The sequence below is a fragment of the Cyprinus carpio genome, chromosome A20, assembly GCF_018340385.1.
Source record: "Cyprinus carpio isolate SPL01 chromosome A20, ASM1834038v1, whole genome shotgun sequence".
Taxonomy (NCBI): Eukaryota; Metazoa; Chordata; class Actinopteri; order Cypriniformes; family Cyprinidae; genus Cyprinus; species Cyprinus carpio.
This window is the reverse complement of record NC_056591.1, coordinates 14,274,354-14,292,992: the sequence shown is the minus strand read 5'-3', so window position 1 is coordinate 14,292,992 and position 18,639 is coordinate 14,274,354. Positions and strand designations below refer to the sequence as shown.

Genomic DNA, 18,639 nt, shown 5'->3' with positions numbered 1-18,639 from the left:
TTTGAACATGAGATCCATTTATAGGTTTGCAGAATGTTTGCTTCATATATTTCATTTTTGTTTTTGGATTATACAACAATTCAGCTATTTTTAATTTCTGATATTTGTAGTTTGAAATTCAAAGTAATGTCCAATCCCTGATTTCACTGAAACAAATTAACCAAAACTATATTTAAACACCAAAACAATCATACCCTAAAAATTTGACTATAGATGAAGCCCGTAAAAACCTTTAGATGTACTATAAAAATCCTAACCAGTACCTCATCGTACAAACAACCACAAAACAACACTGCAACAAGTAGATCTCAAACAATGCAACAGCATGTCATATATATACAGTAGGCTCCAAAAGTCTGAGACTACATTGAAAAACTTATTTAAACCTGAAAACAAAAGCCTGAATATATATATTTTTAGGATTTAAAATCAATTCATTTAAAATACATAGTTTAGGTACTATTTATAGGTTAATCAAATCAAATACAAATTACAAGCTTCTGAAATTAATTACAATTTTTCAATTTTATTTTACACAAGTTGCTGTGATAATATAATTAGAAACAAAAAATAAACTTCAATTAAATTAGTAAAAATAACTGCAAAATAGAAGCATTTTTACCAGTGGTTGGAGACTTCGATGCAAAAACCAACCAACTTACAGGTAAACACATCCGTCTAAAAGACACAGGTTGTCTAAAGAAATTAACCAACAATTGCAAATAATCAGCCGAAACTACTCAACAAAGATTTGCTACGATCTGGAAATAATGAGCTTCCTCCAAACAGCAAAAGTCATTTAGTGTTTGTACTTTGTCAGCGATACAAACTATTAAATCTAGCAAATAAGCAATCAATAAGTGCACCCAAAAATGTTTTATTAATATTTACTCTTAACTCACCCTTAACCAAGAAAGCAGTTCTTTCTTCTTCTCATCAAGACGGATGTTAATTGTTCTCCAGTGCTCCTGCACATCAGTCAGCTCAGTGTGAAGCGAGGCCTCCGTTCTGGCATCAGCCCACAGGAGGAGTTGCCTCCCGGCCTCCACTGTGAGAATGTAGCTGCCCTGTTGCCTCTGGAGCACACGCTCCTTCAGCTGGGTGGAGAAAAGTGGACATGCAGGGTACTTTAGGCTATTTACAGGTGGCCATTATTTCTACTTTAATGTAAATATGGCTATACCTTTACCTGTATGTGGTCTAACATTCCACGAATCTGCTGTAGTGCTACTGTTGCCCCTTGTTGTTGTTCTGGTTCCACTGACACTTCTTGCAGCCAATGATGCAGTTTCTCTATCAGCTCTGTGTACCGCTGCCATTGCCGAACCAAACTGTCAATAATCCCCCGTCTTTGCTGGGCACGCCTCACCACACCTTGCCACTGGTTACTAAGCAGTGCTAGTTTCATACCAAAATCATCCTTTTGGGCAAGAGGACGAAAAAGAGACTGTCACTATATGCATGAATGAAAGAACAAGAATAAGGAAATAAACAAATGATACCTTTCTTCCACTTGTCCCTGATTTAGGAGCTGATGTCCATCATTGATGATAGAGTATAGAATTTGATGTCTGCTAAACATCTCCGCTTGGAATAGCTATCCACACACAAAAAAGTAGAACAGTTCCATAAAGTAGGTAATTAAACTATGACATGTTATGCTGCATATTTTTATTATTATTATAATACGGATTAGAGCGTTCGCACTGCATGCGATTACGGTCCGGCAGTGCGTTCCAGGAGCGGTGCGTCTGCAGCAGTGCAGTGATCGTTTCTGCACCGAGTCTATTTTTGCTGCGCTGCACACGCTGAATTAAAGTGACAGCGCATTGATTGTGGTAAAAATGGATTGACATGAAAATGTAGTAATTAAACTATAAATGCATATAATTAAACTAATAAATATAATTAAATGTAAACACAGTTGGTTAAGCTTCTAAAAATAAAACAAAAGAATATTGGATCTGTGCATTCCGTCTTAAAAGTGAAAACAGACTAAAAATAAATCAAATGCTTTTAAAGAAAACAATATCTCACTACTTTTGACTGAATAACTTTTGTAACTTAAATAAGGATTAATCTATATTTAATTTATAAGACTATGAAGACTATTTTATATTTTATTACTTTATTTTTTCTCTACCTGAAAACTTCTTTTAGACCAATCTGAAAAACCTGAAAAGCACTGCTGATTTCATTTGTGTATTTGTATTTATTTTCTGCTATTGCTTGTTATTTGGAAAAGATTCTTAATCTTGATTTAGCCCTGCATGTCAGCATGAGACCCAGACTGCGATGTAGCGGCAGCCAAAAAAATAAAAAGTTCTCAAAGCAAAATAAGTTTTAATAGCTTTATTTTTGTAATTTTCCATTTTTTTTCCAATTCCATTTTTTTTTCCTACAACTACCGAATTTTTGTTGTTTCCTAATGAGGAAATTCCTAGATTTTACACATTGAACATTTTAGCACAGCCTGAAAGACTTTCTTGACTGTTGTCATGTCATAAGATTACTGATCTCATTACTTTTAGACAATTATTTATTATTCTTTATCATTTAAAAATGTGTATTTTTTTACATGAATATCAAATATCAGATAGACTAAATGCAAATTTCAGATAAATGTTCATGTTATACTGTATATTTTGGATGCATTTGTAAGTTAATAAAAATTTAACTTATTGTGTAAAATAGGTATATAATATCATAATATCGATAAATCGATCAATATACTACTGAATCGAATCATAACGTAACCGTATCGTAGAATTTTTTGAGGTATCGGCAAATATCATATTGCTGTATATAAGAATCAATATCATATCGTATTGTGATGAAATGTCTGATTTACACCCCTACAACTTAATATATAAATCTAGAAGTAAAACAATGAATAACACGTTGCTTATATTTAGTACGGTTAAACATGAATATGTCTATGAAAGATTGTATTTCTGTACTGTGTAAAAAGAGAATCGCAATGCTGAAAAGGCATTTTCAGTAACAACATTTGGATTTGAAATCAAAATAATGGATAGATCTGTTTGCGGTAAACAGCCGTGGATCATTAGCAGACTTCAAACGCATCCTTTATGAAAGTCAGTGCTGCTTATGCACCGCATATGAACTGCATACGCACGGAGTATGTGTGAACCTAGGATTAGATACTTTTTTTTTCAAAAACACTAAAAAATCTTGCTGACCCCAAACTTTTGAATAGTAATGTAAATGCTTTAGTTGTAGATTCTAAAAAAGTATTTTCCATATATTTTTTTTAATGTATCAGTACCTCATGCTCTCTCTGCTGGTCTAGCAGGCTCTGGTAGTTTCCAGAGATATCAGCGGCCAGTTTCTCCTCTATTTGGGTAAGAAATGTCATCCAAGCATCACACTTCTCCAAGAAGCTCTGTCTTTGCAATACCAGGCTTTGCAGTTTACTGCACATACACAGAGATGCAGACAACTGAATATTACACGCTTCTAGGAAGAAATTGAAAATCTACCATAGATTAACAGTAACCACACATACCTGAATCTCTCAATTGTATGAGCAGAGTTAGATGACCAACTCCTGTTAAGGTTCTGCAGATGCTTGATTTCATTATCGTTGAGGGGAAGCTGATAACCCAACTCATTCAAACGTTCCAGATCAGGAGAAAGACTGCTCAGCTTTAACATTTGGGTCTACAGGCACACATACATATGAGAAAGTTCAGAAGTGTTTATACAACACTATAATTTTAAAGGCAAATGGTAAACAAATTTCACCTTAAGTTTTTCCATGTGTTCCTCCACAGATGAGATATCTGGAGAACCGATTGGGTCTGGTTCCTTCAGAACCTTCTCAGCTTCTTCTGACCAGTGGCTCAGAGAATGTAACTCATTACTAAACCTCTCATAGTTCCTCACACCAGCTTGAGGAAAGGAAGGAGAAAAAAACACATTTACACTTGATATGTTCTACAGTCTGGCATCTGTGAAAGTGACAAAACGATAGTCTGAACTATTTAAGGATAGTATGAAAGTTATTTTATTAAAAACATTATATTATTCAATTTAAAATATATACTACCATATTTGAAGATTTGGGATTTATTTATTTATTTATGAAAGGAAATAAATATTTTTATTTAGCAAGGCAGCATAATATATATAAAAATAGAAAACAGTTATTTTAAATTGTAAAAATATTTCATATTATTACTGTTTTTAATGTATTTTTCATTAAATAATTGCAGCCTTGGTGAGCATAAGGGATCAAAACATCAAATAATCTTACCCAAACTTTTAAACAGCAGTCTATATTTTATTAAAATAAATGCGTGAAAACTGTATAAATGCTCTGTTTCAATGTCTGTGTGCATAAGGCAAATTCTAAATCATCTGAACCTCTAGCAGAGCCTGCTGTCTTTGGAGGGCATGTCCAACTGTTGCTAATCGCTGAGTGAGTGACAGGTGGTCTGTATGGAAGGTTGTCATGGCAGAGGGGTCCACTTGTTGCCTCAGCTGCTCTGAAAACTCATCCAGCTGCTGAAGGACAGACTCTACGGATCCCTCAGATGCCATAAGACCCTGCAGAAATACCAGTTTTACAAAGAGGAATACTGTGGCCCTTGCTACAAGACTTTCACAACTGCACACAATTGCCTGCATACTTTTGGGTCGCTAACATAACCCATCATGCATTGACACACCTTCACTTCCTGTTCTGTGATGTCCCTGTGGGTGGCGCTCTTGAGTAGCTGTTCCACCTGATCTTCTAGTTTCTGGATGTCAGTGCTGCTTTGAGCATGTAGTGCTTTGTAATGCTGCCACAGCTGCAGCAGGCTCTTACTCCTCCTCAGCTGATCTGAGATCTGTTCCAGCAGCATGTTCCACCTGACAGCAGATCAGTAAGTCAATGATTTCTGATCACTTTGTACTGATCAGTGTCTTTGTTAGTTACTAGACGTTTTTGAAACTCACCTGAGATTTACATCACCCAGTGCTGTGTTGAGTGAATCGCTCACTGAGGGATGAGAGTCCCTCAGCAGCTGTTGTGTTATGGAGCCAAGTTTCCGTAAACTGCTCTCCTGTTTCTCCAGCTCATCTTGTAAAGTCTGAAACACACAGAAAGCCATGGTGATTTAAGGTTTTTACATATATAATATATAATGCGAATAAAAGCTCATTCATGTTTTGCAGTTTGTGGCAGACTAGCACCTCAAGGTTCTCCACTTGAACCTGCACAGCTTCTGGGGAGCCAGTGAGAAGACACAGACGAGAAATGGTGTAACGTCCCTCCATCAGGTAGCCCTGAATCTCCTCATATGCTTGTTTATACAGGCTCCACTGCTCCAGCACTGACCGGAGACTGACCATCTGCTGCCCGATCTGCAATTACACACAAACATCATTTAGGACATAATCAGTGTTTCAGTAAAAAATACGAAATTTCAGTGATAGTACATGTCTATGAGTGTCTATAAAAAACATGTGAACAATACTGTAATGAAGATTACAAACTAGAAGCTTTACCAAAATGCATAAGGTAAAACATACCATGTGATCCAGATTGGCCCAAGACTGGTTTAGACCTTTTAGAGTGTCCATAATAACAGAGCCAGCCTCGCCTTTCTTATCCTGAATTAATAAGCATCCTTTCTCTTCAGCCTTCTCCAGATCCTTCTCTTTCTCCTTTACCAACACTTCCATTTCCTAGCATACACAGTCACAGTCAGATCAATCTTTAGAATCAAATCACATAGAATATTTCCAGATTATCCATGTAATCTTCACTCGTGAATACACATAGTGTACTGTGTATTGTGTAGAGCCTAAAAACTATGGTGCAGTACCTACCTGACAATCTTTGAGCGCATTCTGGGCTGAGGAAACATCCTCAATCCTGTGCTTCTTTTTGAGTCTCTCTTCCTGTACACTAAACCAGGTCTTCAAGGTCTGAACCACGTTCTCAAACTCCAACCTGCTTTCAAGCAGACCCTCTAAATCCTGAATCTGTGAAACACAAAAGACACCAGTATGATAATAAAAATTAAAGCTAAATTGCATACAATGGGGTCCAAAAGTCACAGTCCACTTGTTAAAACGCTTGGTGTTTAGCATTACTTAATTTTTTATTACTTATTTTAATTACTTGTTGTTTTTCAATTACAAATTATTTTTACCATTACCATTTTTTTTGCTCTAACAACAGCAGCACTGGAGCTGCATGAACTGCACAAAACCAAATTTTTTTCAGCTCAATTTGAGAATTTTTCTGCATTTATGTCTAACCTTCTCTGTAACAAGTCCCTGCAGTATCTGCCAGCGGCGGTTCATGGCCCCAAGACGCTCAGCAAAGTCTGTTTTGTCACTGCGTTTCCCCTCCACGTCCTGACTGCTGATTTGCAGAACTGACTGATTCACAAAGTCCACCGTCAGCTGCTTACAGGACAGGTCGATCCGAAAACCCTGTTGAGAGGGGTAAATAAAAAAAAAAAGAGAGATTTGGTGTCTTGACAATGGAGTACAAAATGACTAATGATATGTTTTATTATTTCAAAAGTCTTTTTGCTACCTTGTATTTCTGAAGGTACATTTGCAGAGCCTCGGATCCCACTGCCCCCATGATCTTCTGCTGGTCCTCTTGGATAACATTCTCCATGAGGGATATCCAGCTCATTAGTTCAGTTATTGCATGACGGGATGGCAGCTTCTCCATCTGCAGCTGTTGATCACAATATGAATGCTACAATCAGCATAGCCATGTGAGCTTGTTCATTATCTGCATACTGTCCTATAACTGAGATGAGGCAGTGTAATCTATCCTAGTCATCATACCTGATGTAGTTTCTCCTGGACCACAGGGATACGAGTGAGAAGATCAGCCCACTGTGTGTCTACCTGGGCCAAGTTTGCCCTGAGTGCTGCCGTGTCCACTTTCTTCAACCGGAGCAGCTGATTCCCCTGGCTCTGAACTGAGGCACGCAAAGAAGACTTGGCGTCGACCTCTTTAGAGAACTCCTGCAAATACAGAACCAATGTAGAGTGTGTCTGTAAAAGTCAAGTGAGACCTAAGGCTCTTTTTAGCTGGATATTTAATGGCCGGTCTTACCAGGAAGGCATGAAGATGGTCTCTGACAGTCTCTAGCTCTTGAGGTACCGTAACAGACTGAGTGCTCCAGAACTCCAGGCGGTCTAGTGCTGAACTCAGCCATTGACTAAGCTCAGCTGACTCACTCTGATACCTACAATAAAATATGAAGACACCATGTGATGTCAATAAAAATGTGCATACATGGACACAACCACACACAAGTGTTTCTTCTCTCTTTAAGGAAGTAGACAGAATCACACAGTAAGTGACCAGATCACAGACCTGATCCAGTGTTTGAGGGTGGAATCCAGGCGGTGTAGCTCTTTATTGATCTTGGTGGTGGTGCTGAGCCAGTGCTCCCCCAGCTGAGTGAGCTGAGTCTCCAGCTCTGAGCAGGACACATGTAAAAGCAGCCTCTTTCCATCCTCCAACAACTTATACAACTGCTGCTGCCGCTCAGAGAGACTGGCCTTCAGACGCTACAGAGAGAGAGAGTGAGATTTAAAATTAGATTTAGATTGTAGATTTTCTAGCATTCCCAATGTCTACTACCATTCCAAAGTTTGTGGTCAGTAAGACATTTTTTTTTAAAGAAATTAATAATTGCATTCAGCAAAGACACATTCAACTGATCAATACTGTCAAGTGCTAGTAAACTAGACATAATGTTTCAGACTTGTTTTAAAAACCTTACCAACCCAAACAATAATGTAACAACACATAAAGATAAAATGAAGTTTCAGTTTATTCTTTAAATTCACATTACAATTATGCATCCTGTTTGCTAATTCATATTAACTTCAAATTCCTGAATTGAGTAATTTAATAGGCATTCGATTCGATTTCTAACGCACAAACCACGCAATACAGATATAGTATGTAATGTTTAGAATGTAAAATTATGTTGTATGAATTTTATGGTGTAACCGTATATAGTGATCTTTGTGTGATGGAGCTGTACCTGATACAGAGTAATTCTATCATTCAGTCTGTCTTCCGTCTCTTCTACCAGGCCTACACTGGGGATGCTGCTTTCCACTGCCTCCAGCTGTCTGTACAGGGCCTGATAGTCACCCACCAACCTGCTCCACCACTGATGCCACAAAGCACAAGTTATTTACTTCATATGCACTGCACTCATCAGTGTTTATAATTTGCATCATGTATACAAATAACGAAACACAAAAATCCACACACACCTCCAGGATGCCCTCCAGCTCCACTCCTCGTTTGTGAGCCTGTTTAAGTACAGCCTTGGCCTGAGCCACAGTCTCTTCCAAGCTCTGGACCTCCCGCTGTACCACCAACCCACTGACCTGCCTGAAGAAGGCCTGTGTAAGGACAACATGTGTCTCTAGCCCCTGGAAAAACTCCTGCAGGAAGAGAAGACAGACAACATGTTCCACACTTATCAAAATGAGAGTATTTGACTGCATGAGACCAGAATCATCATATATATATATATATATATATACATATATACAGTACAGGTCAAAAGTTTGGAAACATTACTATTTTTAATGTTTTTGAAAGAAGTTCTCTCATCAAGCCTGCATTTATTTGATCAAAAATACAGAAAAAAAATGTAATATTGTGATATATTATTACAATTTAAAGTAATTGTTTTTAAATTTATTATACTGTAAATTATCATTTATTTCTGTGATGCAAAGCTGAATTTTTAGGATCATTATCACATGATCCTTTAGAAATCATTCTAATATGATGATTCATTATCAAAGTTGGAAACAGTTCTGCTGCTTAATATTTTTTCAGAACATGTGATACTTTTTTAGGATACTTTGATGAATAAAAAGTAAAAAAAAAAGAAAAGAAAAAGAAGCTATGTTTTTAAAATATAAATATTTTGTAATAACAATATACACTACTGGTCAGTAATTTGTGGGTCAGTAATTTTTTTTCTCTTTTTTTTTTTTTAAATAAAATCAATACTTTTATTCAGCAAGGATGTGATAAATTGATAAAAAAGTCATAGTAAAGAAAATATATTATTAGAATATATATTATTAGAATTTTTTTTTTATTTTGAATAAATGCAGTTCTTTTTAACCTTTTATTCATCAAATATATTAGACAGCAGAACTGTTTCCAACACTCATAATAAATCAGAATATTAGAATGATTTCTAAATGATCATGTGATAGACTGGATGTTACATGTGACACTGAAGGCTGGAGTAATGATGCTGAAAATTCAGCTTTGCATCAAAGGAATAAATTATTTTTTTTAAAGTATATTCAAATAGAAAACTATTATTTTAAGTTGTAATAATATTTCACAATATTACTGTTTTTTCTGTATTTTTGATCAAATAAATGCAGGCTTGATGAGCAGAAGAAACTTCAAAAACATTAAAAATAGTAATGTTTCCAAACTTTTGACCTGTACTGTATATATGTATATATATATGTATATATATATGTGTATATATATATATATATATATATATATATATATATATATATATATCCTTGAAAAGAAAGACTATATATTTTATATGTGTAAACTACAATTCAAAGGTTTGGGGTCAGTAATATTTTCTAATGTTTTTTTAAAAGTCTCTTATGCTCAACAAGGCTCCATTTATTTGATCAAAAATACATAAAAAATAGTAACATTGTTAAAAATTGTTACCATTTAAATAACTCTTTTGATATATATTAATATATTTTAAAATGTAATTTATTCCTGTGATGGCAAAACTGACATTAAGGTAACCATTACTCCAGTCTTCAGTGTCACATGCTCCTTTAGAAATCCTTCTAATACGCTGATTTGATGCTCAAGAAACATTCTTATTATTATCGATGTGAAAACAGTTGTGCTGCTTATGACACATTTGTATTTTAGTATTCTTTGATGAATAGTAATTTCAAAAAGTACAGCATTTATTTTAAATAGAATCCTCTGTAACATGCCTTTACTGTCATTTTTGCAGCAGTCTTGCTGAATAAAAGTACTGATTTCTTTAAAAAAAAATTGTACTGAACTTTTGAATGGTAGTGTCAGTCTTGTCTATTTTGCCTAATAAACCGGTATAATCAGAAATCTTAGATTCTGAATTTTGAACAATGTTGATAGATTAGACATATTGATACAAGAGTCACGTATAGTTGTTGTCAGTAGATATTTTCCCACAAATGTCCAGACACAACATCTGCTGTACCTTGTGTTTATCAAGAAGGATCTGAACCTCAATCACTGATCCCACTTTCATCTTCTGATCAGCAGCCATTTTATCCTGAGCGGTGTCCAGAAGTTCTACCAGGTCTTGTAAAGCTCTCTCATACTGAGCCTTCAGAACTAAACTCTGGTTCAGCTCACTCCGCTTGGAGCCCACCATCTCCACCAGCTCTTCATAAGCATCCTGCACAGCAAAACCCAAGGTCAAGTGGGAAGTCAAACGGAAGACATGAAATCAGTAACTTTGCTTGCTGTTATTAAAGTACACAGCAGGGGAGAGACAGATGTGTGAACCTGTAGTTTCAGAAGGTCTTGAGTGCAGAGCTGGTTGGGCTGCAGTGTCTCTCCTCTGCTCCTCATCTCAGAAACTTTCTGTTCAAATTCCCTCAAACTGTCCTCTGCTTCTGCCAGAATCTGTTTACATTGACATTTTTATTAATCCTTTGATTGTACTGCTTTGATTGCTTATTTCTATGTCTTTTTAAATGTGTGTCTGACCTCCATCTGTTTAGAAGCAGGTCGATCCATAACTGCATTCATTTTCTGTAAAAGCTGGTACTTTGAGTCGCTGACTGCCGTAAGCAACAGTCTAAACTGAGTCTGAGGGTTAGACAGAGGAAAATGTATATGTGAGAGAAAGAGCAAGAGAGATAAAAAAAAAAACATATTGACTAAAAAAAACACAGACACAAGCAACATAAACTGTACCTGGAAAACAGAGAGTTCCTGCAGCTTGTCTTTCATGGTGTCACATCTCTGTTCCAGCACTGTGTCCAGCAGCTTCAGTCTCCCCTCCAAACCATCTAACACTTCCTCAACCATAACACTTTCTCCACTTTCTCCATCCCATAGCTGCTCTGTTCCTCCGAGCACATCCCGACATTTACACACCTCCTCGTTGACATTCTTTACCTCCTTACTCAAACTCTGAAGAGACGAGAGCAGAGATAGTGTCACAGAGCGTCAATGTTTCTTATAAAAAATATTTTAAGACTCTGGTAAAATGATTATGTCTGACCTCTAGGTGGCCCAGGTGAGTCTCTGAGTCATCAGATAGTAATACTGGGCCAGATACAAGGTCATTTTCAGCATTGTCCACCCAGGAGGAAGCTGATGAAACTGCCTCATAGAGAGCTCTCTTCAGAGCATGAGCACGCTTACTGTCAGCACCACCTGTCTGTGGGGAGGACATAAAAAAATGACAATCTGCAAATAAATCCTTGATACTACTTATAGTTATAAACAATGCCGTTGTAGTTTAACAACCTGTTCTTAAAGAATATGTAAATAAAAATATTCAGTGGCAGTACCTGAGGCAAGTCCTCCAAATCTTGGCTAAAGCCTTCAAACAGACTTCGGGGTGACAGGATATCCTGACTCAGTTGCTCTCCTCTGAAAACTCCACAGGGACTGGATAATGGCTGGTATTGCTAAGAGACATGTAATCATTATAATTGTGCTCTTGCAAACTATTCTAGCTCAAACTTTGAGAGATAAGGTTTTTTAAATAAAGAGAGTTGCTGGAAGCTTAATTGTGGTGAAGTTTACAGCCTACATTTTGTTACATTTTTCTAATCATGAACAAAACGTGTAAGAATCATTAACTTTTGTTGGTCACAGAACTTATTTTCTGCTATTATCCAAAAGCCAGTGGAAAAATCCTTTTGGGTTTTTGTCAAGGGAACCAGGGTGATGCTAACTTCAGGGTTTGCCTACAAAAATATACCATCACTGCAGCCCTCTATTAGGGGAGGAATGGATCAGATATAACAGTCCATCCTCAAACCTCAAACGTCAAAAACAAAGCTAGGGAATAGTGTTGTAGTTGATTATGTACCGTGTTACATGGCGTCTGCTCCATTGTGTTCAGTGACAGCTGCAGTTTGTTGTTAAGGTCTTTGCTCAGATTCTCCCATCTGACTCTCATCTGATCATTTGTGCTCATGTTCTCAGGCCACTGACCATCATCCCCTTCAGAAAGTTCTGCAGGAAACCTACATAATGAAGAAAGAAGCTCCTTTTGAGTCTGTGCTGAACACACTTATCCTTGTCTTTCACAAATGATAAACAGTGTGCTTGTACATACTCTACATGCAAACATAAGCCCCTTTCACACTGTGATTCCGGAAAATACACGGGTAATGTGTCCCGGCAATTGTTCCCGGGTCGCTAGATTTTGCCCCTTTCACACTGCCAGTGATTTCCTGGAATATGTGCGTGCGTTCACACACAACCTGTAAAGGTCCCGTAATGACGCATGACATCAGGATGTGACGTGTAATGCACGAGTCGAAAACGCTAGGCACGTCAACTTTCCTTTAAGCTGGCGAACGATCTCAGCTTCAGCGCGGATAGTGAGGAACTACTTGATCTCTGCTTCATTACAGTTTGCACATATTTTTTCGTCGCCGACGTTGATCTGCCTTCAAAACACCAGGTAAAAGAGTCACACGATAATGTGCGTCATCACTATGACACGGCATTGGTTCTGGCTTTTGTTCACACAGAGCTCGTTCCGGGACTGAACCCGGCGATGTTACTAGGTCCCCAACCCGGGATCGATCCCGGAATCAATCCCGGGACATGTTTGCATTCACACAGAAGGTGATCCGACAATGTTTCGGCAATTTTCCGTGTCGAACGTGCAGTGTGAAAGGGGCTATACAGAGAACGTACAAGTGAGCAGAACCTACCTCTCTCCATTAGGTGTTGTTCTCTGTGAGATAATTTCCTCTCCTCTAGATGCTACAGATTGCAGTAACTTCTTCTGTTCACCAAGCTGCTCCTCTAATTCCTGCATTATATGTAATGATGTTGAAGAAAAATCTAAGTAGTTTCTAGCTCATAGAATAACAGGATATTTTTTAATCTAAAGATGGTGTCAGTATCAGCATATATTATTCTAGTTAAGCTGATTTATATCATGTTATTGCTCAATAGTAGTTTGATTGTCTACCCTCTGTCTTTGCACTGTGTCTTGATGCTGTTGGTTGCGTGTGGATCGCGCCTGACTGAGCCAATCCATCATATTGGGGCTCTGAGAGAGAGACGAGTCTGATTCAGTATCCTCCTGCTCCTGAAGTGAGCCCTAATAAATAAAGAGATAGAAAGTTAAAATAAGTAAAAACTATTAAAAAAATTATAAAATCTATCATTTATAAAGGTATGCTTATAATCTTTTAAACATATATATATATATATATAAGGTAAAAATGTATGTTTGGTGAAATTATTTTATAGAAGGTATCCTCACAATGAACCTAGATACATATAATTTCTTGGAAACATACACAAACACACACACACATAACAAACATAAAAACATCCTTTCAGTAATTAGAGGTTAAAGTTCAATCATGACTGACAACAGGAGATGGACCCAAATCAGCTTGCATAAGGCTTTTACCAACATGTCTCATTTAAAAGAGTTTGGCGAAAAATTCCAGACTTCCCCACAATTTCTAAAAGGTCTTTGTTTCAGATGGATGTTGCTGGAGAGCAATGGAACATCCTTCACAACAATGAACAGCGCTTGGCATTCTTCTTTCCTGCTGTCCACAAAGCAACCATTGAGGCGAGGATGTGTTTTTGAGTGTTTTTAGTGGTGTGTGTGCAAATGTATTGTACTAACTGTCGTCAGTAACCTCCAATTGTTTTTATACTAAGTATTCAGACCTTTGGCATTTTCTGTCATTCTACTAAATTATAGCTCCTCTGTGACTCTTCTGTCACTGTATGTTTCTTTGAGAAGTTGAACCAGTATCCCTCACCTGGATGTGGGTCTGTTTGTCTTGGAGAATGCGCTGTAGCTCCAGCAGACTGGATTTGAGGCTGTGCAGTTTGAGGGAGAGCTGCTCAGCGTCACCCCGTGTGCCAGCCTTTCCCTCCATCAGCAAACTCTCACTGTGCACTGACAGCTCAGACAGACACAGCACTTTCTGCTCGATCTCCAATAACATGTTCTAGACCAGGAACATAAGATCAGAAAACTAAATTGTTTTGATCATTTAGAAATGATTCAGCAGTGTGAACCATATTTTAGGTGCTACTAACAACAAATTAAAATTTTTTAAATAACATTTAATTACATTAAATGAACATTAATGACATTAAATAAACATAATCAGTATTTGGGTTTGGTTAACCTATTCTTTTCAGGTTGTTTAATTTCTGAAAAATTATATTTTCTTCTCATCTTAAGGAACAAAACTCTTAACAAAACTTAAATACAATAAATCTTTTAGATGGGTTTACCATAAAGATAAATTTGTAAAGATAAAAAACTAAGTTCACTGTAACTAAATGGATTTGTTTGCTTTCGGATATTCGAATACATGAAAAAAACAGCAGAAGGAGTTGGAGATGTGTATGCAGTGACTGATAATCTTCTTAAGCTGCTTAACCTAGTCTTTAGACATCTTGATCTTTACCGTACTACATGCACACTAGTCCAGAGAAGTTAGCATAATTCTAAGAAAGAAAATAATTGAATATTTTGTGGTGGACCTGCAGGGTAGCTGGAACGGAATATTGGTTAATAGTGTTAAGAGCCAGTGGCATTCAATGAGGAATGAGCAAAAATTAACAGCAGTAAGCTAAAGGTCAGGGCCTCCCTGACTTCTCACAAAGAATCTAACTTTCAGGTTAAAGGTTAACTTGATACCTACAGCCTTTTCATCAAAACACAAAAGACACACACGTGTGTGTATGCGTGTGTCTCCTTTAAGAATTGCAGACATGCACTGTGGCACGTCCCATGACTGCAGGGAAGAAGAAGCCCCTAATCCTAATGACCAATAGAACGGGACAAAACACACACAGCTAATCTGATTTACTTGCGGCCCACTCTAGTGTCTCCAGACATTATCAGCTAACAGAATCCGATGAATATGCCACTGAAAATCTATCATGGTTTTAAATACTTCCCCGGGTGCCGCAGCATAAATGGCTGCCCACTGCTCCAGGTGCGTGTACACTGTGTGTGTGTTCACTGCTGTGTGTGTGCACTTTGGATGGGTTAAATGCAGAGCATGAATTCTGAGAATGGGTCACCATACTTGCCTGTATGTCACGTCACTTTATCATCTACAATAAAGGACTGACTTTTCAGAAACTATACAAGTGCTCAGAAACTATGAAATTGGTCATATACAATAAAATGAAATAAATAAAAAAATTACATTTAAAAATCACCACAGTGCAGATTAACCAAATAAATCAGTATTTTATGAATTATTTGTTTATTGATAAAGTTGTTTCTGTAAAATGAACATGATTGTTAAGTTGTTCGTTTCAAAAAGTGTGACATGTCCACCATTGGAAACTATCTGAAAAACAATAATTTCAGTAGTTTTTGAATCAGCTTCCCATAAAAATATGTTGGTACATGTTATGGACCAATATTTTTAAGAATATTGTGGCATGAATATTTTCTTACATTTCCCAGCCCTAGGCTTTTACCTGGCAGTCAGTCAGCTGTTCCTCCATGTCCATGTCCTGTGGGTGTGGCTGGAGAGTGGAGCTCAGTGTGGCACGTGTGCTGAACAGCCAGTTGTCAAGCTCCTCTGCCTCACTATGGTAACGCTGTAGCGCTTGTTCCTGCCTCTGTTCTTCTAACTGCTCACTTAATCGCTCCTGCAAGACAGAGAATTAGTTTAAGCTTGTCTGTCATTTGGTTTATAATCTGTAATTAGTGGTTTTAAGCAGAGAGATGTCCTGATAGTTAAACCAAAAGACTAAAATAATTACTAGGCCACACATAACAATTTGAAACGACCAGCATCTGCTAAACAACAGTTCAGTCAGGACCACTCTGTTTGATTAAGACTATCGTAGAGGTCCTGAACATTATTTTAGCAAGGTTTTGCTCTGAAGGGTTCAGATTCTGAGCTGTCCACAAGCAAACCTCACTAAGGTTTGAAACCCCCCAAGCCTAATGCAATTACCATAATTATTTATATGCAACAGATATAAAATTCCATGCAGAAGTGATACAGGTCTGTAAATGAAACTTGACAAGATTAAGCAATGATAAGCTGATAGATGATTTGCGTGGACAAGATGCTAAGTGATCATGTGTCTGTATAAGGAGGAGTAATCAAAATAACATGCCAAAATCTTTTTTTGCTACTATTTATCAGCCATCTCCAGTTCTCTTCATGCTATTATTCCTGCTCACCTCCAGAAGTTGGCGCTTTCCGGAAGCCTTCATGTGGATGGTGGCCATGCGCTCTCCTAGCACAGTGAGGGTTGACTGCAGGGCCAGCTGGTCTCCGGAATCTGCCTCCAAACTGTCCTCATCCAACTGTAGCTCTCGGGAGAAGCAGGCCTGCAGTGCACTGATTTCATCCTGGAGCATTAGGATCTCATCCATCAGAGCCTGAAGAACAACCACCAGTCAGGGAACTGCTTTAATTCAATTCTGGTTTAATTAGTAAGTTTGCTCTAGTTGTAAACTGTAAAGCTACATTAAAGGCTAAATGCCACGGAAATGAAGATACTTCTAGGTAAGAGATTAGTTTTAGACACAGGAGAAGTTGGTAATCTAGAGGGTAACCCTGTCCTCTGGCTTGTAAAACTAGTCCGGCTGTAGGCTTGAGTTTTTGTGTGATCTAGCTTTAATGCGGTCATCTTGCTTCATCTGATCCTCTGTCTCTCTCACCTGGTGGGCGGCCATCTGGCTCTCTGGACTCTTGCTTGGCTCCAAGCCTTCGTTTAGTGCGGTCTCAATGGACTCCATCTTTGTGGAGACAGATTGCAGGGTCTCCTGATAGTAATGCTGCCTCTCCAGAGCTTCATATAGGCTCTTCTGTTTCTCACTGATCTGTAAATAAATGTATATTAACCAACAGAAAACGTAATTTGGATTTGGTAATGTGAGAAGCATCTATGGATATGTACCACGTTCTTCAAAGTCTCCCATGAGCGCTGTAGGTCGTCCAGGTTAGCTGAGGCGGCTGACTCCATGGAGGGGTCATACAGCTCTTGGAGTGGAGCTCTGCTTAAAGGAGCTCGCCCTGAACACTACAAAAGAAGTTACATCATGAAAGCGTGTTCATGCATGCATCTATAATGAACTAAATTGTTCTGGTCCTTTTAAAATACAATAAAACAGTAGTGATACTTATGTGGGTTTCAGTAACATGATTACACCAAATGGTTAACCATGGGTTTTTCCAGAAGCTTAAACACATAAAGAATCTGTGCTAACCAAAACATCTTTGTCACTCCCTCAGGCCATGTTCAAATCTGTGTCAACTACAGCTCATTACATGTGTATATGAACATTATGAAAGAAAAAGAAGTCACGGCAGAATCAGTCCCAGTGCCAGGACACAGAAACTGGGGGACACGTATGATTCTAAAAAGAGGCCCCACAGCGGGGTGGAGGAGGGGGGGATGTTTTGGATCTTTGGTTTAACATCACATAAATTCACCCATTTCTCCAAAAGTAAGTCACTGTTAAACTAGGAGAAGAATAGAGTGCTACAAAACGTGTACCTATATGAATAAAACACATTAATTTCCTTAGACACCAGTGTATTTAACAAATTCACAAACATCAGTGTGTATTTAACAAATGTCTTTTTTTGCTAGTAATTAATTTAAATGTCTGAATAAATTTTATTAATTTTTAAATGCTGAAATTCACTGAAGAGCCACAGTGTTTACACTTTTCAAGGAAATCAACCTACAGATATCTTACTTAGAATTGTATCTGCATATTAAGATGAGATAGAAGAAAGTATGTTAAAATTGAAAATAAATATATATATATAAAAAATACAAACAACACCTCTACATTTCCAGGGAATCATTTCTTTCAGATATTTCCATCAGTGGAAACCCTCAGACTAATATTTGTATCCAAATCAAGAACAGAGCAGTGGCTACTGTATGAAAGTGATTGATTAATTTTAAACTGAGTTAAATTAGGTTAGTGGCTGATCAGGGATAAGTTGATTAAATGTGATAAGGTTGGCAGGTGCTAGCAAGGTATGGGTTAGAGCCACAGGGTACCTGAGAGGTTTCAGCGTTAGGCCCGGGTGAGGGCGATCTGCAGGCGGGTGGAGAGGAGACCTCGCTGTTGGTGCCCTCCTCACCAGACTCCTCTGTGACCGGGGAGAGGAGAGTATGGCAACGGCCTGCCGTCATCTGACCATTAAAGAGCCAAAGAGGCAGACGAAGAAAGAGAAAGGTACATAAAGAGTGAAACAGGAGTAAAGCACCAAAAGAAAAAGCAAATCAGAGGAAGAATATAAAGAGTGCTGGAAAAAGAACACTACCATTCAAGTTTGGGGCTGGTTATAATTTTTAAAAATCTCTCATACTCATCAAGGCTGCAATTTATACAGTAA

The 18,639-nt window shown here is 37.7% G+C and overlaps 1 protein-coding gene across 1 annotated transcript in view; it reads right to left on the bottom strand.

The window, feature by feature from the left end:
- Positions 1-18,639, bottom strand: part of LOC109045026 (nesprin-1-like) — a 115,547-nt gene that overhangs the window by 20,150 nt on the left and 76,758 nt on the right. Inside the window, 34 exon segments of the mRNA XM_042778325.1 lie at positions 903-1,097; positions 1,190-1,421; positions 1,503-1,597; positions 3,290-3,437; positions 3,530-3,684; positions 3,769-3,914; positions 4,389-4,572; positions 4,695-4,878; positions 4,966-5,099; positions 5,203-5,373; positions 5,542-5,697; positions 5,842-5,997; positions 6,277-6,453; positions 6,560-6,709; positions 6,823-7,005; positions 7,097-7,229; positions 7,361-7,557; positions 8,040-8,171; positions 8,278-8,451; positions 10,266-10,466; positions 10,577-10,696; positions 10,781-10,882; positions 10,991-11,209; positions 11,301-11,459; positions 11,593-11,712; positions 12,120-12,276; positions 12,976-13,076; positions 13,239-13,370; positions 14,053-14,244; positions 15,743-15,916; positions 16,461-16,661; positions 16,944-17,105; positions 17,183-17,305; positions 18,302-18,436. Coding sequence (XP_042634259.1) covers positions 903-1,097; positions 1,190-1,421; positions 1,503-1,597; positions 3,290-3,437; positions 3,530-3,684; positions 3,769-3,914; positions 4,389-4,572; positions 4,695-4,878; positions 4,966-5,099; positions 5,203-5,373; positions 5,542-5,697; positions 5,842-5,997; positions 6,277-6,453; positions 6,560-6,709; positions 6,823-7,005; positions 7,097-7,229; positions 7,361-7,557; positions 8,040-8,171; positions 8,278-8,451; positions 10,266-10,466; positions 10,577-10,696; positions 10,781-10,882; positions 10,991-11,209; positions 11,301-11,459; positions 11,593-11,712; positions 12,120-12,276; positions 12,976-13,076; positions 13,239-13,370; positions 14,053-14,244; positions 15,743-15,916; positions 16,461-16,661; positions 16,944-17,105; positions 17,183-17,305; positions 18,302-18,436 — 5,400 coding nt within the window.